Genomic DNA, 24,449 nt, shown 5'->3' on the forward strand with positions numbered 1-24,449 from the left:
CCACTCTAAAAAGACAAGAGGACACAAAATCACATTCATTTATAAGGAACAAAAAAAAAAAGGGAGGAGTGCGAAAAAAATCTGAAGGTAGTGGGATAAGTGGTCATTGATTAGAAATACTAAAACCTAATCTAGGAGTAGGAAAAGCCTAAGGAAAAAAAAACAACACTCCATAGAACTCAAGGAACATTGAAAATCTTTTAGCCCATTCCATGCGTTCTTTTCACTTTCTTAATGGTATCCTCTGAAACGCAAAAGTTTAATGTTTAACAAATTCATCTATTTTGTTGTTGTCGTTGCATGTGCCTTTGATGGCATGTCTAAAAAACCATTGCTGCCCTGGCTCAGCAGTTAAGAGCACCAGCCAGCAGACCAAAGAGTCGTGCATTCAGTTCTGGTAAAGGGCACGTACCTAGGCTGCGGTTTATCCCCAATCCTGGTTGGGGTCATGCAAGAGGCAACCAGTAGATGTGTGGCTCTCACATCAATGTTTCTCCCCCCCCCCCGCCCCCACACTCCCTCCCTCCCACTCTGAGACAAATGGAAAAACATCCTCAGGTGAGGATTAAAAAAATATATACATGTTTGTATAGATTTTTTTTTTGAGAGAGAAACATCAATGTGAGAGAGAAACATCAATTGGCTGCCTCCTGCACACCCCCTATTGGGGATTGAGCCCAAAACCTGGGCACTTGCCCCGATCAGGAATTGAACTGGGACCTCTGAGTCCACGGGATGACACTCAATCTACTGAGCCACACTGGCTGGGCTAAAATCTGAATTCTTTTCCCTGGCATACAAGGCCCTACATGACTGGGCCCCTGCCTAGTGCCAGAGAACCCTTATCATACCAACATCTTCCTAATTAAGTCCATCTATACTAGTTTTCTTTCTACACCTCAAAATCAACTCAGAGGCCTCTGTTTTTTTTGTTTTGTTTTTTTTATCCTCACCCGAGGACATTTTTCCATTTTTTGTTCAGGTAGAGTGGGAGGGAGAGAGAGGAACAGAGAGAGAGAGAGAAACATCGACATGAAAGGAACACATCGAGTGGCTGCCACCCGCACAACCGACCAAGGCCGGGGACAAACTGCAACCGAGGTACATGCCCTTAGCAGGAACCGAACCTGGGTCTCTCAGGACCGCAGGCCGTCGCTCTAACCGCTGAACCAAATCGGCCAGGGCTCAGAGGCCTCTGTATTAGCTGTTATTTATGCCTGAAATACTCCTCCACTGTATGTCTGACTCAACTGAAGTGTCTCTTCAAAGGTCTAACCCTCACCCCCCCCCCCACTTACTGTCATATTACCTTATTTTCTTCATAGCATCTATTACTATTTGAAACCATGGAATCTTTATCTGTTTGCATATTTATGTCTCCTTCACTAAACTGTGTCATGGGAGTAGAAACATATCTTGGTCACCTGTATTTCCAAAACGTACAACAGTGCCAATACATAGGTACTCAACAACTAATTACTGAGTTACTAATTTTGATATGTACCCAGTTGGAGTCTATCATTTAAGCTTTATGAAAATTTTAATGAAATCTCAAATGTTCATTTAGAAACTGTTCAAAATGGTACAACTTTTAAATGCTAAGTACTGGGGAAGGGAAAAAAAAAGGCAGCAATCATTTTAGTGTAAAAACTATCATCAGGTAAGGAGACACATGAAAACAATTTATTAAATTCATCCCCACTGACTCTCAACCTATATATTTCTTTTCAAATATAAATATAAACAAAGTGGAGGGGGTACAGGGGAGAGGCATGTGAACAAGAGCACAGGAAGTGTAAACAAGGGGAGTGGTATTAAAAGAAGAATATCTACTGTGGAGGAACATCAGCAAGGTTTTATATACCAACCTCTGTCTCAAACCAAACCAAAAGAAACAACAGGATTCATTTATTTCTTGCCTTCCATTAAAACTAGTTGATACAGCCCTGGCCAGTTTTCTCAGTGGTTAGAGCATCAGCGCGCAGAACAGAGTCCCTGGTTTGGTTCCCACTAAGGGCGTGTACCTCGGTTGCAGTTCGTCCCATCCCCGGTTGGGGTCGTGTGGGTGGGAACCAGTCGATGTGTCTCTCTCACATCGATGTTTCTCCCCCTCTCTTCCTTCCTCTCTCCCTCCAGCTCTCTCTGAAGATAAATGCCAAAAAAAAAAAAAAAAAGTCCTCGGGTGAAGATAAACAAAACAAAACAAAAATCTAGCTGATACAGCCCTGCCGGTGTGGCTCAGTAGCTAAGCGTTGACCTATGCACCAAGAGGTTGCTGGTTCGATTTCTAGTCAGGGCACATGCCCAGGTTGTGACAAATCCCCAGTGGGGGTTATGCAGGAGGTGGACAATCGATGTTCTCTCTCATCTATGCTTCTCTCTCTCTCCCTCTCCCTTTCTCTCTAAAATCAATAAAGAAAAAAAATAAAAACTAGTTGATACATTCAAGTTATAAAGACTCTAAGTGTGGACACTCTTTCCTGGCTCATTCACACCTTTGCATGCTTATGCCACATTCCTGTGTGCTGCTGTTACTGAAATTTTCATAGCTAACATCAGATATAATTACTCTCCTGACTAAAGCTTGTCTTCAAAAAACACTTCAGGATTTATCTTCTGCATTTTTTGGTAATCTGTTAGTGTAGAAAACAAAACACCAATGAACCTGGCTAGCACACATTGCTCAATAACTCCTTAAATAAACTTATTGACCCACTCACTCTTCCCTTCCCTAGGGAAATATGTATGTAATTTAAGTGGCACATTCTTACTGCCCCTTTATCCAGGAATATTTAACTGCCCATTGAAACTTGAAGTCAGATGAGATTACAATCTACAAATAAGAAACAGCTGAGAGGATTAAAAAAGTAGAATTTAGTAAAAGCAAGTACATATTTACCCTTGAGCATCCTACCTTACACACAAAACTTAAATTGTTTATCTTTTTATCTTACCTCTCTGAAACACAGAAATAACTAGTCGTCCTGGTACAAGAGCTGTTCACAAACTGAAGTTATTTAACTGTCACTGTGTTTTTCACTCTATACAAGCTACCTAACATAGGTAGGGACATATACAATGTACTACAAAATTAAAGGAAATCATTGGTTGTCTGCAAAGACTAAACAGATCCAAAAAAAGGAGATAGAATTTCAGATGCTACATATAAAGAAATAAAAGGTTATATTATTGCATCCAATTTTCTAAATGGGCAAAGGATATGAATAAACAGCTCTCCAAAGGACATGTGCAAATGGCCAATAAGCATATTAAAAATATCCAACATTATTAGGCCCCTGACAAGTCAAAACAACATCACTATTAGGATGGTTGTGATCAAGACATAAATTTGCTGATGGAGATGCAAAATGGTGCAGCCGCTTTGGAAAACAATTAGGCAGTTCAAGATGTTCAACATAGTTACTACATGACCTGGCAATTCCACTCCTATGAATATACACAAAAGAATTAAAAACACATGTTCATTGGGAAAAAAAAACAAACAAACTCGTACAGCAGTTCCTCAAATAACAGTTTCGCTCAATGTCATCTCGTTAACATTGAGAAAAAAAATAGATTCCTGACCAGGGTCACTGTCTGTGTGCAGTTTGCAGTCTCCCCACGTCTTCATGGGTTTTCTCCCACACCCCAAAGATATGCACGTTAGGTAAACTGGTGTTGTGAACTGGCGTGTCTAACTCGTCCCAGTCTGTGTGCGCACACCCTGCAATGGAAGGGTGTCCTGTGCAGGTTGGCGCCCCACCTTGAGCTATGGGGACAGGCTCCAGCCACCTACACCCTAAACTAGAATAAGCATGTTGAAAAATAATTCTTACTTGTTCTTATTAATCTTACTTAAATGTATGTATAGCTCACATATACTTCAATGTTTAGTATTATAAGTGTTTGGGTCTTTATTGAGAAGTTTGGTGATATTTTTGTGACCAGAAATATGGCACTTAACTCTTATTTATATCAGCTGGTCTATGATAAGATTGGTTTCATTATATGTTTTGCTTAAAAGTCACTGTTCTCAGCCCTGGCCGGTTTGGCTCAGCGGTTAGAGCGTCGGCCTGTGGTCCAGAGAGACCAGGGTTCAGTTCCCGTTAAGGGCATGTACCTCAGTTGCAGTTTGTCCCCAGCCCTGGTTGGGTTGTGCGGGTGGCAACCACTCGATGTGTCGCTTTCACGTCGATGTTTCTCTCTCTCTCTCCCTCCCTCTCTCCCACTCTATCTGAACAAAATATGGAAAAATGTCCTCGGGTGAGAATTAAAAAAAAAAAAAGTCACTGTTCCCAAGAACCTATTTACCATGTTACGTGAACACTTACTTTATACAAATGTTCACAGCATTAGTCACAACAGCCAAAAAGTAGAAACCAAGCCCTGGCTGGCGTAGCTCAGTGGTTAGTGTCGTACACACCAAAGGGTTATAGGTTTGATTCCTAGTCAAGGGCACACACCTGGGTTCCTGGTTTGATCCCCAGCCCTGGTAGGAGCTCATGTGGGAGACAACCGACTGGTGTGTCTCACATAGATGTCTCTCTCTCTCTCTTCTCCCCCTTTCTTCCCTCCCTTCCATTCTCTCTAAAAAATCAATGGAAAAAATATCCTCCGGTGAAGATTAACAACAACAAAAAAGTAGAAATCCAAATGTCCCTCAACTAATGAGTGGACAAATAAAATGCTGTATATTATGCAAGGGAATATATTAAGCCATTAAAAGAAATCAAACATTGATACATGCTACAAAATGGATCACCTTAAAAAAACTATGCTATATAAAGGATACAAAAGGTCACATACTGTATGATTCTACTTATAGGAAATTTTCAGAATGAATAAATAAATCCAGAGACCAAAGTAGATTACTGTTTGCCAGGGCCTGGGAGAAGGAGAGAACAGAGAGTAACTGCTAATGGCTAAGGTGTTTCTTTGGGGGATGAAAATGTTCTGGAATTAGCCCTGGCCAACTTGGCTCTGCGGTTAGGGCACATACCTAGGATGCAGTTTCTCCCCAGCCCTGGTTGGGGTCGTGTAGGTGGCAGCCAATGTGTCTCTCACATTGATGTCTCTCTCTCTCTCTCTCTTCCCCCCTCTCCCTCCTGCTCTATCTGAAGATGAATGCAGGAATGTCCTCAAGTGAGGATTTAAAAAAAAAAAAAGAAAATGTTCTAGAATTATAGTGGTGATGGTTGTATACCTTTGTGAAATACTAAAAACTAATGAATTGTACACTTAAAGTTTCCAAACATAGACATTACTTTTTCAATCTGTGCCTTTAGGCAATGTCCCAGGACATATCCATTACTCAAGAACGTACAAAGCAATATGTAAGGACATTATCTCTTCCATCCATCTCCTTCCTTTTCATGGACACTTACCTGTATAAACTGAAGCAGCTTGTTCTGTTCTCACTACATTTTGTTTTTACTTATTTAAAGTAGTCCATGCTAGCTAAGAAAAGCAATGTCACTCCTCTCTCTAAAAATTCTGTTTATCTATCAAGGTCCATTTTCTGTGCATTGACAAATATATACATGGTTTGACAGTTTTTACAAAAATGGGAACCTACTTCAGACACTTCCCTTCAGTTTGTAACTCAACAGTATCGCTGATATACTCCAGTAACAAGTTATGTAGAATTTTCCTCATTCTTTAACAATGACATAATATAGATGCAGCATATTTTAATTATCCAGTCTTCCACCAACTAACATGCATTCTTAACATGGTCTCTTGAGTTACCTTTCTGAAACAGAACTGTTATTCCTTTCCCATTCATTCTCCACAAACTACGCCCCACCAAGATTTGCATTGTATGGAGTCAGTACAGTAGATATCATTCTGGGTTCAGGACCAAGCTATCAGTTTGGAGCCCAGCCTTACCATGTAGTAGTAACTTTGGACAAGTTACTTACATACCCTTATTGTGCCTTACTTCCTTCCTTGGCATAAATACCTTACAGATTTCTATGATTAAATGCTTTGCTGGGATATGTTTTTACCTCCAGAACAATGCCAGGCACAGAAGCACTCAAATGTCAGCTGTCATTATTACTATACCACTCCGTGGATTCCATACTCATTACTCAAACCTATCAATTAACTACAGCTTGCACTTTCTAGTTACTTTAAATTTTTCTTTTGCTAGAGCTTAGTTCATGATTTAGTCAACAACCAATGTTCCTGATTCTGCGTAGCCCTCAAAACCTGATGCAAACATCTGGAAGCTTCTTAACTTCAACATCTTCTACATTTCTATGACCTTGCTAATCTAAGCACTTAGTACTTTTGTAAGTAATTTGTAAAACTGTCCATCTCCACAATATGAGTGTATATTTCTTGAGGCCAGAGACAGCATTTTGACTATTTCTGCATCACCAAATGTACTTGGACATGTATGATATTCATTCATTCAATCAACCAACTAATATTTATGGAGTGCTGAGCCAAGCACTGCTCTGGGGATACAAGAGTGAAAAAATAAATGCTCTTTGATGCAACTTATATTCTATTGAATAATACAGAAATGGCAAACAAGTAAACATATAATATGTAAAACGAAGGGAGGTGATAAAAAACAAAGCAGGCCTGGCTGAGCGGTTAGAGTATCAGCCTACAGACTGAAGGGTTGTGGGCTCAATTCCCGGTCAAGGGCACATACCTGGGTTGTAGGTTTGATCCCCAGACCTGGTCAGGATTGTGCGGGGGTGGGGTGGGGGACCAATAAACGTGTCTCTCACATTGGTGTTTCTCTCTCTCTCTCTCTCTCTCTCTCTCTCTTTTCCTCCTCCCCCTGCTCCCTTCCACACTGAGAATTAATGGAAAAATATTGTTGATTGAAGATTTTTTTAAAAAAAGGCAAAGCAGCGTAAGGGGGATAGGAAATGCCAAGGAGATTGAGGGGGGTGGGGTACCCATGATTATCTTACAGAGAGGTCAAAAAAGGCTTCTTTGATAAGAAACCTAAAGGTGTCAGAATAGATCATAAGATATTCAAGGGAGGAATATGCAGGCAGGAAAAGAACAGGTCCTTGGAGGGAACACGCTTAGTATATTTGAGTAAGTCTTTGGAGACAAGTGAGCAAGGTCAAGATTATAGAAGGTAAGGGATGGAAAAATGTTTTTGTCAAGATGAAGGTTTTGGATTTTAGTCTTGGTGAGACGAGGGCCCCTGGGTCTGAGCAGAGTAACGTCAATAACTAATTTACAATCACCACGGCTGCCGAGGAGAATATGAGACAGTAGAGGAGCAAGGGCAACAGCTGGGAGATCACGTAAGAGGTAAGGGATGATAGTAAAAGTTTTAGGGGGAGGAGCAGAAGAGATGGTGATAAGTACTAGATAGTGGATATATTTTGAAGAAAAAACTGACAGAATTTACTGACTAATGTGTACAGACAAAAAGGAGTCAAGAGATTATTAGACGCTATGGCCTAAGCCAGTGCTTCTCAAACTTCAGTGTGCATTAGGACCTCCAGGGCACATTAAAACAGATTGTTGGGCCTCACCTCCAGAGTTTGATTCAGTAGGTCTGGAATGGAGCCTGGGACACACTGGCCTACCAACAGGAACTGCCAATTACTAATCTAGAAAAAGTTAGAGATTTTAAAAAAATTCTCACCTGAGGATATTTTTTCCATTGATATTTGGGGGGCTTTGAGGGAGGGAGACAGGTAGAGAGAGACACATTGATTGGTTGCCTCAGACATATACCCCAACAGGGACCTGGGATTGAACCTGCAACTCTTCAATGTGTGGGCTGACACACTAACTGCTGAGCCAAACCGGCCTGGACAAAGCTACGGATTTTTTAAAATGTAATCAGTAATTCCATTTTGAACATATTAAATTTGAGATATCTCAGTATCATGACTCTCTAGAATTTTTCCCCCCAAAATCCATAGCCTCAATCTAATCATAGTTAATATCACATACACCCAAATTGAGGGACTACAAGGTATCTGACCAGTACTCTTCAAAAGGTCATCAAAGAAATGGAATGCCTGGATGGAACTAAAGCAACATAGGACCTTGAATTAGATCCTGGAACATCTGTGGAAAGGCTGGTGAAATCTGAATAAGGTCCATAGTTTCGTTAGTGTTATTGTACCAATGTTAATTTCTTAGTCCCATTGTACCATTGTTATGTAGGATGTTAACATTAGGGAAAACTAATGATGGTGTGTGAGAGCTCTCTGCACTATCTTTGTGACTGTTCTAGTCTAACGTTATTTCAAAAGAAACAGTTTTCATAAACTAAGATGCCTGTATTAGATATCTAAGTAGAAATGTCATATAGGCAGTTAGATATGTAAGTTTGGAAACAAAAAGGTCCAGGCTGATAACACAAAATGGTAAATTGCCAGTGTATTTAAAATCATAACACTAAATGAGATTACCAAGAAAATGAGTTATTACAGAAATGATTCTAAGACAAAGTTTAGTGGGTTAGGAACATAAGGAAAAACTACAAAGTGGACTAAAAACGATGGCTACTGAGATTAGCCAGTGAAAGACAATGCTAAGTGAAGAAAGATTTCATGAAGCGAGCACCTGTTTTGAATGCTAGTAACCTGACTGAAGACTGATTGAGAGCTTAGAAATGTGGAGGTCATTTGTGAACTAACAAAGCTGTTTGGTAGAGTTATAGCATAACACTATTAGACCACACAGAGCCTCTGTATAGATTTAAGCAATGCCCCTCCTGAAGACACTTTACTTCCACCTCTTGCAAAATTGTCATATAATATACCGATTTTGTGAGAACATGAAATTTAGTGCCATCTGCTGGAAACTGTTGTCATAAACATATCACTGTCTTGACTGTTTCACTCCTGTGCAATGCACAGCCTGTATTAGCTTAGTGAGCAGAAACAGAGTCTGATGAGAATGGGTTCGAAACAGAATGAGTTCAAAATAGAAAGATAGAAGAGACAGTTAAGTATAGACAATTCCCCCGTTACAAGGAGTTTTTTTTTTTTTTTTTTGCTATCAGTACAAAGAAATTGGGCAATAGCCAAAAGAGGAGGTCAATTCAGGGAAGGTTTTTTTATTTTAATGGTGTGAGATGCCATAGGCTGTTTCTGTGCTGATGAGAATATTCTAGTAGAGAGGGAAAACTGATGCTACAGAATAAGAGAATTGCTGAATGATGTTCTTGAGTAGCTAAGAGTCAAGATCTAGTAGACATGTGGAGATGTAAGCCTTTAACAAGATCATGGACAGCTCACCAAGAGCAACAGAAGGGAAAACAGAGCATCTATGACCAAATGGAGATAAGTTAATTAAGAAGATAGTTGCCCTGGCCGGTTTGGCTCAGTGGTTGGAGCGTCGGCCTGCGGACCACAGAGTTCCGGGTTTGGTTCCCGCTAGGGGCACATACCAAAAAAATTAAAAAAAAAAATAGTGGGTATGTACAGATCTTTTCTGGCTGCTTATTTTCTCAAAATATTGGAAGCAAGATCATTAGCTGAGAGTGAGGAGTAAAGAGTGAGAAGTGAGGCCCTAGCTGGTTTGGCTCAGTGGTTGGAGCGCTGGCTTGTGGACCAAAGAGTTGCAGGTTCAATTCTGGTCAGCAGCACATACCTCAGTTGCGGTTTGGTCTCCAGCCCTGGTTGGGGTCGTGCGGAGGCAATCAGTTGATGTGTGTCTCTCTCACATCGATGTTTCTCCCACTCTGTCTGAAAATAAATAGAAAAATATCCTCAAGTGATGATTAAAAAAAAAGAGTGAGAAGTGGGGAAATGATGGAGGTTTGAAATAGGACAAATAGCTGCCAGCATAGAAGAATGAATAAATTAACAAAATGTGATAGGATTTCACTGAAGGCCTACTTGAGTTTAGAGACCTAAATTTAAAGTGAGACCATTAAACAATGTTACTGTTCACATTCACTATCTACATTACATGCACAGTAGAGTTGGATTTAACTAGATGTGTACAACAGGGGAAGAGTCAAGAAGTTTGAAGATACCTGCAAAAATGTAATTATAAGTGATTATGCATAAGAAAGTGAAGAACAAGGAGGTGCTCTGGTAGGTATTCAAGAAATGAGGTAAATCAAGAAAGAGTATCAGTAAAAGATGCCCCAAATATTTAAAAACTTGCAAAGATCGATCCAGGCCTCCTTACCAAATCCAAACTTCTCAATCTGATTATTTAGTGTCTTTCCAAGCTACTTAAATAACTTCAACTGCTACTGCTCCAACAAACCTGTGAAGGTCCAATCAGTGATAACCAGGACATTCTTGAGTATCCGTATTTCCCAGCTCTTTCTATAAAGACTTTCAAAGGATTCGCTGATGGTGTCCCCAGAAAGAATTAATGTAAATTGTTAAACATAGATCTTATCTCCAACTCCTGGAGAGTTTATAATTAAATAATCCCCGAAGCTATGGCTAGGCTACAAACATAGCTTTGTTATAAGAAACTCTTCTGTGTAACGGTATACATTCTAGTGGTAGTTTAAATCCTGGGATGTTTTCCTAATTCCTCTGACTAGTGCCACAAGGCAGATCAGGCCAGCAATTATCTTCCAATTATCTCTTATCTTTCATTTTTTTCTTTTACTCCACCCCTACTAATTTAAAATATTATTCATTTAACATTAACAATCAGTCATTCGTCAGTAAACTAAACCTTTATTAAGAAATCTGCAACTTCTTACAAATCCTAACCATATACTAGTATATCTCATTTCTTCTTCTTCTTTTTTTTTTCATTTCTTCTTTATTAAAATTAGTTAACCAGTTTTTAAGAGGAGGAAGTATAGGTTTATTACACCACTAAGGGAGTCTTCAGTCACACTCCTTGGAGAATGTTGTTCTCCGAGTCAGATATCTCTTCTCCATGCCAGTATAAACAAAGTGTTGGCCAGTTTTCAGGAACAAAATGTAAAAAGTTCACTCCAGCACCATCACCTAGAATTAAGGCCACAGCTTGTTGTTAGGAACACAGAGGCTTAGGTAATTTCTAATAAAACATTTGTCAGAACAATTCCTTTAGGAAAAACAGGAACACTTGTTTTCCTGCTTCAGTATAAAAATAAAACGTATCATTAAAAGAGTCACAATTTTTTTTCCTTTCACCAATTTCTTCTGAAGTTTTCTCTTCACTAATTCTCTAAGGCAGCTAATATTACAATCCTCCCCATCAGCCTAAAGAGCTCAAAGCAGCTAATGTAAAGTGTATTACACATTAGCAATGGTAAAGAACTAAAGAAAAATAATGAAGTTACATAACACATTTTCTATTGCAAGTGACATGCTTTGTGTCCTAGGTCTACACCACCAAGGTTAATGTTAACTCAGCAAGACTAAATTCTCACAATGACTAAAGTAAAAGTTAACTTAAGTAAACAGAAGATGAGAAATTATGTTCTTCAAAAAGGGGAGCTGAGGAAGAATACTATACCTCAATTTACATAATCCAGAGTATCTGGAAAGAATATAAATCACATTTTATATAAGAGAGACACAGAAAGAGACACACACAGAACAAGGGTCAGAGACAGAGATTTGCCCACCTCAGAAGTACCTTCAAATTCTCTTATGTAAAAGCATCTCACATGCAAAATTCACAATAATTCCAGAAGCAAGGAATAATTTATAAATTGTGGTATAATTTATACTAAAATACAGGTATGTGGTGGTAAAGAGATTTAAGTGTTATTGGTACAAGATGCTTTTATTTTTGCAAATCCATGTATTATGCAAAGCCCCACATACAAAGGATGTAAATTAATGAACTTGATATTTTCAAACTCAGTATTCAAAGCCTAAAATAAAAAATAATGTCCTTCCAAAGCAATGAACTATGTTTTAGAAATGAAGAGTATGTCCCATCCAAAACAAAGTACCATGGTTCAAATGATTACTGCTTCCACCATCAAAGAATGCTGCACTAATGTGGGACAATCAATCATCTCCAACTTTTTCAGTTTACATCTGTGAATACATATGGCAGTAAAACGGATCAAGGTTGAAGATTAGTCTTCTTATGCCTGTGAAGCCAATCATCTCCACAACATTCTTCCTCCCGAAACCCAAAGACACCATACTCCTCCACTACTTACCCCCTTCATCTATTTTCTGTTTTGGCAAGATGGAAAGATGAAATGCATGACTTTAGGACATATAAAAGTGACTAAGCAAGGCTGATATTCAAATAACCATTAGCATCCCAATCAAGTAAATATGCAGAAGTCCAGTAAGAGAAACTACCATAATCAAGGCTAAGCTAATTGTTTTATCCTATGAAACAAGCTGCTTCCCCATCCTCCATTCAGGAGACACTTGAGTTTTATATGTTGACATATTTACATGGTACCAATTACATCATGGGCAATTTTAACAATAAAGATTCACCTAAGTGTATAACAGTTTTTGGGTCAATATTTTAAATAAAAGCCTCCCCCCCAAAATAAAGATGATTTTAAATATACTGATATTACAATATTAGAATGTTTAACAGAGGAAGGGGGTTAGGGGCTAGGTGAGAAGGGTGAAGGGATTAAGCAAAGAGAAAGAAAGACTCATGGACACAGATAGTATGGTGATCGCCTGAGGAAAGAGGGCTTCCGGGGAGGTAGAAGAAGGTAAAGTGGGAATAAATGGTGATGGAAAGAGACTTGACTTGGGCTGGTCAACACACAATATAATATACAGATGATGTATTGTTGAATTGTATACCTGAAACCTGTATTAATTTTATTAACCAATGTCACCCCAATAAATTCATTTAAAAAAATGTATACTAGCTGCTTATATAAAATATAGACATATTATATACATAGGACACATAGTTTGTTCTTCTCTGGAAATTCATTTATAAGTATATCTATGATTACCCTATCAAGGTCAGAAAGGTTAGATTATAATCAGAAATAGATAAACTCCTTTGAAGTGTTTTTTTCTAGCAAAAGAAATAACGTTTTTTGAAAGCTCATTTTCATGTGTGAAAGTGTGAAGGTCACTAGCTTTGATGTGTTTCTGTAAGTTTTCCTCTCTATAACCATTAGATCAAAACATAACCAACCTAATTTAAGATGTGAAAATTATGTTAAATAAAATTAGCTAAGGCAGCCTGGCTGGTGTGGCTCAGTGATTGAGCATAGACCCACGCACCAAGAGGTCGCCGGTTCTATTCCTGGTCAGGGCACATGCTCAGGTTGTGGCCCCGATCCCCAGTGAGGGGCATGCAGGAGGCGGCCAATCAATGTTTCTCTCTCTTCCCCTCTCTTCCTTCCTCTCTCAGAAATCAATAAATAATTAGCTAAGGCATAGAAGTTGAATCACACGACCCTGAAGTTCTACGGGTGATGGCTCCCTATGATCAAAAGGATAGTAGTGACCAAGTGAGGTGCTTCTGGCAGGTATCAGTTCCCTAATCTAGGATGTATAACCACTGACCTTTTAAGCACAATAAAATAGAGAGTATAAATAGGTTGATGACTATTTAATTTAGGTTGAGATACCTATTAATTCTTCATACCTTTAGAAACATGAGTATCCATCTTGAAACTATCAGTAGCAAAAAAAGAAGTACTGACAATATTTATGAAATCCTGGAGCATATGAGAATTTCTGTAATACAGACAAATTCGATTCCACTACCACCCAGTTTTAGCCCTTTACTTCCCCCCACCACCTTTGCAGCCTTCTCTCCCCATCATCCCTCCAACACAGTTTCTATTAGCAGGAATTTACAAATGAACAATTATATAATTAGGTTTTCAAAGAAAGAAAAAATATGATGTGATTTTTCAATCACTTAAAATGTAACAGTATTAATGCAAACAGTAAGTATAGAAATGACCAATTTTAAAATAAACTGAAAATCGTACTCTTCAATTACAATCCTCCTATATATCCTAAAGTTAGGATTCTGCTAAGAATCCCACGAGGCTGACCTTCACATTTCAAGATTATTTTTAAAGTGTTCAGAGAAGTTAAGCCTTGGGACTTTCTAAAAGACCAGAAAATCTTTGTCATTATTATACCTCTTTGGTTTCTATTATAGAAATGGTAGGTTCTTAATCACGTCCACACCCATGAATTATTTCCTTGAATGGTACAAACAAGGTTTACTGTGCATAAATTGTTATGATTCAAATTCCTTTCTTTTAAGAAAGAAATCACCATCAACAATACTTGACAATTATAATCTGAGCTACATAAAGTCTAAAATAGGAGGGCAAACATTAGTGGCCATTTTTAAGTACACTAAATGATGAAATACAGGCAGTAGGGAACTGGGCTATTTAAGATATGGATCTATTCATATTTACAGGTTGCACTAAAAAATACTTTGAGCATCCATGCCATATGTGTGTGTGTGTGTGTGTATTCGTGATAAACTTTATAGATTGAAACCTGGCTGTAAATTCAATTACCTAAATATTATTTGGTTCTGCTAACTTACATCTTCTATTTTTTTTTTTTATCCTCACCCGAGGATATTTTTCCATTTTTTGTACAGATAGAGTGGGAGGGAGAGAGAGGAAGAGAGAGAGAGAGAGAGAAACATCGACGTGAAGGGACACATCGAGTGGCTGCCACCCACACGACCAACCAGGGCCGGGGACAAACTGCAACCGAAGTACGTGCCCTTAGCGGGAACCGAACCCGGGTCTCTCCGGACCGCAGGCCGACGCTCTAACCGCTGAGCCAAACCGGCCAGGGCTACATCTTCTATTAACAAGTTATATTTGCAACCAACAGTCCACTAATAAAGCCCTCTGAAACCTTTATCTTTAGCAGAGAGGGCTAAGACTGACCTCTGAGGTGAGCAGGATGGTAAACTGGTTAGGCTGTTTATAATGAAACTTCATTATCTTTAAGTATTGTAAATTCTCAAATTATATATAATATATCTTCAGATTACTATATACATAGTTTATAAGTTTGAAAATTTTTGTTTAAAAGTTTAAAAATGATAAAAAAAAAAACACTTCCCTTATCTCAGTTCCCATTACATCAGAAATATACTTTTTTCTGCCTCTATGAATTACATCAAAGAGCCTGAATAATTACATTTTGTAGTTCATAAAGGATCAAAAAGAGTAATATATCCAATCCATTTAAAAGTGATATAGTTTTGGCATCAGAATTTTATTTTAAAGGTTGTACAGGACCAGATTATGAGGCTGTTGCAAACCGGAGAAATCTATCAGATGTACGAGATGAAAAGACAAAAGTAAATACATTTTCCATTATGTACAACCATTTAGTATTAATGGAACTATTCAGTTAACCACTGGTTAACTAGTTAATCATGCAGAAGTAACCATTCAGATTTATCTCTCTACATGAGTCACATTATTAATGTGATTTCTAACCTTTTAGTAAATTAAAATACTTGTTTGTTAAAAAATAAGTTTTTAATAAAAATATATTAATTAAAAATATAAAATTCTTGGACACTTAACTGAAATTCAGGCATGGGTCACTTTAGAAAAAATATGACTAAAGACTGATATATCATGCCAGGACTAAAAATATGACTAAAGACTGATATATCATGCTTCTTTCTGTGTGTTTTTTTAATATGTTTCTTTTTTAACTGGTTTTTAGAGAGGGGAAAGGAAAGGGAAACAGAGATAGAAACATCGATGAGAAAGAGATATCAATTGGCTGCCTCCTATACACCCCCAATGGGAATTGAGCCCACAACCTGGGCTTGTGCCCTCACCGGGAATCGAACCAGCGATCTCTTGGTCCATGGGTTGATGCTCAACCACTGAGCCACACCGGCTGGGCCTGTGTGTGCTTTTAATGTTTCCAATTCTTTTAACCTCGATTTATTTGGATGGCATGGGGTAGGGTGGGGTGTAAATGGGCAGATAGTTCACAAACACAAACCCTCTCCTGGACATCTTATGAGTAATATGTTAACATGTTAAAATAATGAAAAGCCTTTCCAAAATTACAATGATATACGTACCCTTTCAATACAAAAACATTTGTCATTATCACTGATGGCATACTGCTTCTTTAGATCCTTTTCCCTTTCACAGAATTCAATTACAAACACCACCACACTAGTGACACAATATAAAATAACTTCTCCCAAATTCTCCTAATGTGATCAATCCTCTATAGACACTAGAGAACGTATACCATCAAATTGCATGACAAAGAGTCCCAATGCCTAAGAGACTGAACACTCATATATCAGTCATGGCTGCATGTCTGGGAAAATGAACATCATGATGGGCTCCTGCATTCTTCACATTGTGCTCATGGACAAAGTCAGTGTAGTTTCTATGTACAGGCTGAGGTGGGGACAAGGCCCTTGTGTTCCACTGGTTTCCACCACGTTGACAGCAGTCACTGGCAGCAGAGAGCCTGGATGGTTGGGGAGTGGGAGGGGAGCATAGTTAGTCAATAGGAATAGGAGAAAATTGATGTGTAAGAAGTAATAAAGGAGCAAGACAATGTGACCAGCATGCACCACTGCTACAAGTAGTTATCACATCCTCATGCAAGCACATTCAAGAATAACAAAGGTGGGGAAATCCCACAAAGTTACATGTAGTGGAAAATGTCAATATGAAAATATGTGCAAGTAATCAGTCTGTTAAGTGAATTAAATAAAGAGGAAATTTCATAGAGAGTAAGACACTTGGTATCTGTCCCTGGTGTTGCTACCAAAAATGCTGTCTGAGGTTCTAATGAAAAGAAAAAATATTTATAATCAACTTAATTCAAAAATTTATAGGAAAATTTTACATAAGGACAAAGGCACATATAAAAAAGGACAATTACAAAAAGTATTCTCCAAATAAAGTGATTTCACAAAACTGAAATCCAGGCAACAAAACTCAGAATGAGTATTTTTTTAAAAAACCTACGCTCAGGTTTTTTCATTTTATACCAATGTAATTTTACATCAATGTTCCCAATTAATAATTGAGAACCACTGTTCCTTCTATAATCAAAGATTACAGGAGCTCAGAATGAAATTCAACAGGTACAGATAATGTGATGAGATTATAAACACCAAGAAATAGTTTAATAAGCGTATTAGATGCCGTTTTCACACAGTACTATAGAATAGGCCTATAGAACTATGAGAATGAAACATGCGTACAAGCAGTTCCTGGTTAGAAATTATCAGAGTCCTCCAGTAGAAAGAAAACAGTTGTCAAGATTCAGAAAATCAAGGTTTTATGACATGGCAAAAAGGGCAGTACATATTTAAGATAACTACAAAGGGGGAAAAAAAATCACCCCAATTATAAAAGGTATCTAAGGATATTTAAATATAGTATTTTTCTAACTCAACCAAAACATGAGTATTCACCATTCTTTCTTAGGGAAACTGAAAAAAAAGGCTAACAGAATTTCTCAGAATTTGGAAGTCTTTTTTACAATAAAATCATCACCTTTCCTTCAACTGAAATACAACTTGTTCATCAGATCTAACTCATAAAATTCATGACCCTCAACATAGTCTATGAAGATTTAGGACATCAGGTTTATATTCTCCCCTATTATGCAAGATTTTCAAATATTATTCAATTTTGCTTTTGTTGTTTTTTTAATGGTTTAAGAATTTAAAAGAAAAGTTATCTGCCAGAAATAGAATAGTCCATTATTCTGCCGAACTGTTCAAACCTAGGGAGCATTTCAAAATTTTATTAATGTATCACTTTCTAAAGGAGGACGGAGGACCTTTATATTCATTTAAAAGTATAAGAATCAAAGCATGCAGAAACTAAGAATGAAACGCAGGATGCATTTTATATTAAGGCTGGGGAATCCATTAACTCCAAGACATGTCGGTTCTGTATTCAGTTCCATGCCACTGTTGACATACACTGAGGCTCATTAGGTTTTTCAGATCACCACTTTACTCCATTTCAGCAAGGGAGGTCTCAGCACAATTACATAAGGGAAGGACACACAGCTCCAACTTTTCATTTTTCTTCTAAATCAATACTCTGATTCAATATTCTCTCTTTCTAAAGGCTGCACAAAAAAGAACTAAGCAGTGCCTAACAAATCACATTAAACAGATTTAAATATGTATCCATAAAAGTTGGAAACCTCAATAAAGATTTAATGTCACGCCCGGCCAGCTTGGCTCAGAGGATTGAGCACTGTCCCATGGACTGAGGTCCTGGTTCGATTCCCTCAGGGCAATGCCTGAGTTTCAGGTTCAATCCCTAGTGAGTGAGACTGTGTGTGTGTGTCAGGGTGTGCAGGAGGCAGCCAATCAATGTTTCTCTCTCACGTGGATATTTCTGTCTCTCTCTCTCTTCCTCTCTCTCTCAAATATCAATAAAAACATATTTTAAAAAAGAAGATTTAGCGTCACAATACAGGATACAAACAAATCAGACTCTCATTCCATATTAATATAAAAGGTAAGCATGTATTAAGGGAGTTCTTTTATAGTTGAAGTCTCAGAAGGACTACATTTTTTTGCTAATAGAACTTGGTGATAACATCAAAAAAATAAAACATAGCTGCTTATTGGAGCTGTATTTTCAGCAAAAATTGAAGAAAATCTTCTCAATGGCTTAAAAAAATTAAGATTAAAATTTGACATTTTGAAGCCTCACTATCATACTTTAAATGTGTTGTGCCCACAGCACACACATACACAGAGTCCCCCCTACAACAGTCTCAAGTATAAAGAAAAAAATTTCAGAAACTAATCAAGTTATTTGGAACTGAAGTAAAAATATGCCCAACCATCAAGAGCAAAGCACCTTACAGTTAGTGAAGCCAATATAAAAGTGAAACACAATTACACAGGAAAGGCTGAAAATGATCACCGACCACTGTTGACCCACCACCATGAAGGAAGAACTGGATGCACAGAAAGCTGACCAAAACCTTGAGATCACCACAGAAACTCATTAGATTTCAGGTAGTAAACAAACTAAGAGCAAGAAAAAAAAGAGAAAAATCCTATGAATTATCAAAATTCATTTCATAAATAGACACAAAACTTGAACAGATCATGCAACCGACATTGAGTGTCAGTTCATAGGCCAACATTCAATCACATAATACCCAAGGAGTGCCCCCAAGCCACATACATTTAATTGGGAAAGATAAACCCCACTGATTAACCCCAATAAGCCACAAAATATCCATATTTGTATACTTACTATCAATCTAAAAAAACCCTGGAAATCTAAACAAATGAAATATCTTCCCTGTTACCAGAAGTATTTCATGCTTTGTTTTATTGGACTATAATCATGTTTCTCTTTTGGCTGTATCTTCAATCTTTACTGAAGAAAATACTTTCAAAGCAGTAGCACCATATTATGTGGAGTAAGTGTAACAAACATATTTTCCTTATGCATCTGGGAAAAGGTTCTATTGACTATCATTAAAATCTTTTTTAACAGAGAACCAACCTCCACTCCCAGATCACGCTAACCAAAATAAGGACAGTTGGTTGTCTGTTCTTCATTTAGACAACTGCAAAGCTTCTTCATCCACATCTCTTATTTTCCTCATCCCAATAACTGCTTAATAATGTCTCTTTCAGCCTACAAATATGAATAATTTGCTTTCAATCATATTTAAAGTACTCTACAATTACAGCTGGGAATTTAGAGTATCATTAAGCAAGCAATATTTTATTTTGGTTTAAGGAGTTAACAAACCATTTCCTGTCATGCTGGTCTGTTCCAGGACTCCTTGGAAGATTCTCTATCTCCACCAGCACAGGACCAGGGGGCATAGAAGGAGTCACAAGCAGAGTAGATCTCATACCCCAAGCCTTTGGACACAAATTATAAAAATCATCTGTTTTGCCTTGATAAAAGATCTCTTCACCAATAAAAAGAACATTAAAATAAAATACTATTCTACATAGTTATCAAATATAATGTAAACAAATGCTTAAATGTTATATATCACCTTAAAGATACATAATAACCTAACTGAATATTATTTTATTCTTTTACAAGATTTACAGGTACAGAGAGTTTTAGAGTACATCTATTCACATCTGAGAAAATAAAATAACAGAGGGTTTCACATTACTGAGCCACTTTACAGATAAAAAAAGAAGATGCATAAAACTCTCCAAAGTTACACCACTATGAATATTCAATTAGTAATACTAGTTTTTGTCATAACTAACTTTAGTATTCTAATGCTTTAGAAGCTTAATATTAAGAAGTCTTACCTGTTGGGAGCCATTACTCTGGGTTGAAACATTACTTTGAGTGCTGTAAGGGGGGAAAGATCCATTAAAAACCATACACAGGGCTTCACATTCTCAGATGATAATGAAAGTAGCTTTAGTTTTAGACATAAATTTTGTTTCAAATAAATAAAAACATTACTGTTGCTTAAAACTAAGAATGTAAGATGCCCAGACATTTGCTTTCATAGGCACACACTTTTCTGTAGTCTACTAATTTGATATTTCTATATATGTATATATGGAAGTATATACATTAATAAAGTATTAATCCTCACCTGAGGATATTTTTCCATTAATTTTTAAAGAGTGGAAGGAAGGGAATGGGGGGGGGGGAGGGACAGAGGAAGGGAGGGAGGGCATAGGGGAGGGGGGGGAGGGGAGAGACAGAGACAGAGACAAACATTGATTGGTTGCCTCCTGCACGACAAACCCAGGTACATGCTGCCCTTGACTGGGAATTGAACCTGCAACTCTTCGGTTCACGTGCCGACACTCTTTAACTGCTGAACCAAACTGGCCAGGGAAATATTTCCATATATGTTAACTGTGCTTTAACTGTATTTTAATTGTGCTTTAGATGTACCACAATCTTGTTTATTCAATGGACAATATATGTCGAAGATGACAAATAAAAATACTGGCACAAATAATGCCTTAAATACAAAGTATTAAGGACAAACACCCTTATCTGTCACTTCTTTTGTATATTCCTACCCTCTCAAGATTTTCCAGTGTCAGCAATAGCTCAGCATTTTAAGTCAAAAGGCCTTAGTATAAACTTAGTTAGAAACTTCTCTATATACCTTCCCCTCCAAATGATTTCTAAATATATTTCTAAATTTTTAATTTCACTCATTTTCTTCCCTGCACCTCACAAAGCACTTAAAAAACCTCAACCTATAGTACAACAAAATATATAGAAAAATATCTCAGAACAGCTAAAAAAAAGAACAAATATTCAATGAAGTAAGAACTCAAAGAGGAAATAATACCACAATAAAACGGGAGGGAAAAAAGAATATAGTGACTTCAGACCTTCTAACATAAGCATAATCAGTATCCTGAAGTAAAGAATTCAACTAAAGCAACAAAAAATATATTCAAAGTTATTTAAAAGTTACTTGAAAATGAGAAAACAATGTAAAGATTTAATGAGATCACTATGTTCCAGAAAAATGAGATACAGAATTAAATATATTCAGTCCCTTATTACTAAATTACCGGCCTTCAAGGACGAAAAAAAATACTTCAGATACCCCAAGCAGATTTAAAAGCCAATTATTGTTAGTGTCTTGTTGGCACAGACTTTTCCATAGAAATACTCAAGAATATTATACCCAGCCAAGATGTCATTCTAGTAAAAGGAAATAGGCAAAGCTTCTCAAACCAAACAAACTCTTAATGCAGCATCCAGGAGCCTTTCTTAGAGGAGTGAGAGCAAAAGAAAAACTATCTGATGATGAAAGACAACAATTAAAACAGAACTCACAAACGAGGAAGTCTTCATTTGGGTGATGAGGAAAACCATTTTATGTTATTTATTGTAATCCTCAACTGAGGATATATTTTTATTGAATTTTTTTTTTTTTATCCTCACCCGAGGACAAAAAGTGGGAAGGAGGGAGAGAGGGAGAAACATGGACGTGAAAGAGACACATCAAGTGGTTGCCATCCGCACAACCCAACCAGGGCCAGGAACAAACTGCAACTGAGGTACGTGCCCTTAGCAGGAACCAAACCTGGGTCTCTCTGGACCACAGGCTGATTCTCTAACCGCTGAGCCAAACTGGGCAGGGCTGTTTTCAATGATTTTAGAGAGAGGAAGGGGAAGAGAGAGAAACATGATATGAGAAACATCAATCGGTTGCTCCTGCAGGTGCCCCAACTGGGGATGGGGAACCCACAACCTAGGTATGTGCCCTGACCAGGAATCAAACCTACAACCTTTTGATGGACAGGACAATGCTCCAACCAACTGAGCCACCCTGCCAGGGCCATTTTATGCTATTTTTAAATTAACTACATCTCTATTGCAAGTTGAGTCACCAGAACCTGCACTACCATTGCCTGGGTTCAAATCCAAGCCACCGTACTAGCTCTGCTCTTAGAACTTTGGTTCCTCATTTGCATGAGACTGTTAGGAATTAAATGAAGTAATATTAGCAAAGAAAAAAGAACAGTAATAAATAAAACTAACTGACAAAAAAAGAAACTTTAAAAATGTTGTTTAGGCCTGGTCAGTGTGACTCAGTGGTTGAGCGTCGATCCATGCACCAAGAAGTCACCAGTTCAATAACCAGTCACAGCACATGCCCAGGTTGTGGGCCACATCTCCAGTGGGGGGCATGCAGGAAGCGGCCAATAGATGTTTTCTCTCATCAATGTTTCTATCTCTCTCTCTCCCTCTTCTTTCCTCTTTCTCTAAAATCAATAAAGAAAAAATTTTTTTTAATGTTTAGTGTAGATCTGTTGCCAAGGCAAATATAAAAAATATACTTGTTACGCATGAGTTCTTTTTACTAATAATGTTGCTCTTCTCAGAGTAAATTATATGCTGGTTTAACTAACCCATAGTCCCAAATATTAATGAAATCTGATCCAAACTGCTTGGTACAGAAATTAGACTCACTACTCTATGATTCCCTAGGTTATTCTCTGGAGCTTTTCCTTAAACTGGGAGTAACCCCAGGGAGTGATGGGTAAAAGATGAATAATAACATGAGAAAAAAGTACGTAAGTGATGTTAACTGGATCAGAGCTAACTGTTTTCAAACAATTTGAAATGTAGAAAGTACTATTTTCTTATAGTTACACATATTCTTTCACCTCCACTAATATGAAAGTGGGGAGGAACATTTCTCATTACTGACATAGTCCAAGTTTTTTCCTTTTGAAGGATTACCTTCAATAATTGACCCATTCTGCTTTTATACCACCTCTATTCATCATTGCCTCCACCATTTCTTCTTTTCCTCTTTTCTGTCTGCAAAATTCTATCTGCTAAGTCTGTATAAAAATGTTAACTATCCTTTAGAATGTTACCTCTTCTTAAGATACTTTATATTATTAGTGAAGTCTCACAAGAAAATAGTTAGGAGATAAAACAGAAAAGAAAGTGACTGACATTGGCCAATTTAAAAATGTGTTACTCAGATTGGCACAGTACAAGGTCAAGAAGCTTTTTAGGTCAAATAGTTGTGCTTTTTCAAACAGTACTGTTTTCCATGGTTCACTGAAACAAAATTGTTCATGCGGACAGGACGACAAGGGCAAGACTGAAAGTGCATTCATGCCAGTCCAGGCTCAGGCTCTCAAGCACCATTATGAGTAGTGCTCAATAACCTTCAGTCAGGAGAGTTGCCTCCCTCTACTTTCATTTCATTTCTAAAAGTTTATTCTAATAAAAAATAATAATAAAGCACCATTACTTAAATATGCCATTTCTAATGTGTTTTCCAAAGCCAAGAAAGAGGGAAAAAAAATAATTAAAGTTAAATTAATTTTAATTTTAGGAAAGAGATTATATAGTCAGTCACTTTATAGTCAAATATGTGTATATAAAAAACTTCTAAAGGGGGACAAACTCTTACATATAAAAGCCTTAATTTTTCAACTGCATAACACCGCTTGAATGCTTTGTTTATATTTCTGCTAACTTCGCCAGGTTATGTTCTTTAAGCTCTACTATTCTGTGCTAGCTTCCCTTTCAGGAAAGCAAGACATAATCCACTAAACAAACAAAAAAAGAATACAGTTTAAAAAAATACAGAACACCTCTAACACTTCTCCACCATTATCTTAACAGCATAGGTTATATATATCCAAGGAAAATAAAACAAGCAACAGCTAAAGAAACTTAAAGGGTACTTTTAAAAAAGCAGAGTGCTTTTGCAGTGAATCACTAATCACAGCCTGGCTTTAATGGCTTTCTAGGTGGAAAAAAACTGAATAGGACATCTCAAGGTGAAGCTGACCATACTCAGTGCAGACAATTTTTTTTAAAAAGTAATTTTAATGTCCTGAATCAAATACTTTAACAGGCATTCCAAGAGACACTGACATATACCAAGGTTGAGAAGCATCATATGAAACTATACATACTATTAAATTTTATTGTTTCATCAGAAGTAGGACTTCTAGAATGGTGATTGGAGGACCCTCTCCCCAGAAAAACAAAGATTTAACTGATGACAATTATTTTTTAAAATCATCAAAAGGCACACATCAAGTGGAGAAACACTTAATTCAAGAAAATCTTCTAATTT

At 37.4% G+C, this 24,449-nt stretch overlaps 1 protein-coding gene across 8 annotated transcripts in view; it reads right to left on the minus strand.

The window, feature by feature from the left end:
* EPB41L5 (erythrocyte membrane protein band 4.1 like 5) overlaps positions 1 to 24,449 on the minus strand; it is a 149,997-nt gene that overhangs the window by 70,935 nt on the left and 54,613 nt on the right. For 7 of the 8 annotated variants that reach the window (XM_036254375.1, XM_036254374.1, XM_036254372.1 and 4 more), the window contains 2 exons: positions 20,164 to 20,206; positions 19,637 to 19,752 (listed from right to left, as the gene is read on the minus strand). In XM_036254375.1, the coding sequence (XP_036110268.1) occupies positions 19,637 to 19,752; positions 20,164 to 20,206 (159 nt within the window). Of the gene's footprint in view, positions 1 to 16,156; positions 16,353 to 19,636; positions 19,753 to 20,163; positions 20,207 to 24,449 lie in introns of those variants that run through there. The other variant, XM_036254379.1, reaches the window with a different exon arrangement.

Source organism: Molossus molossus, unplaced genomic scaffold (genome assembly GCF_014108415.1).
Source record: "Molossus molossus isolate mMolMol1 unplaced genomic scaffold, mMolMol1.p scaffold_m16_p_11, whole genome shotgun sequence".
Classification (NCBI taxonomy): domain Eukaryota; kingdom Metazoa; phylum Chordata; class Mammalia; order Chiroptera; family Molossidae; genus Molossus; species Molossus molossus.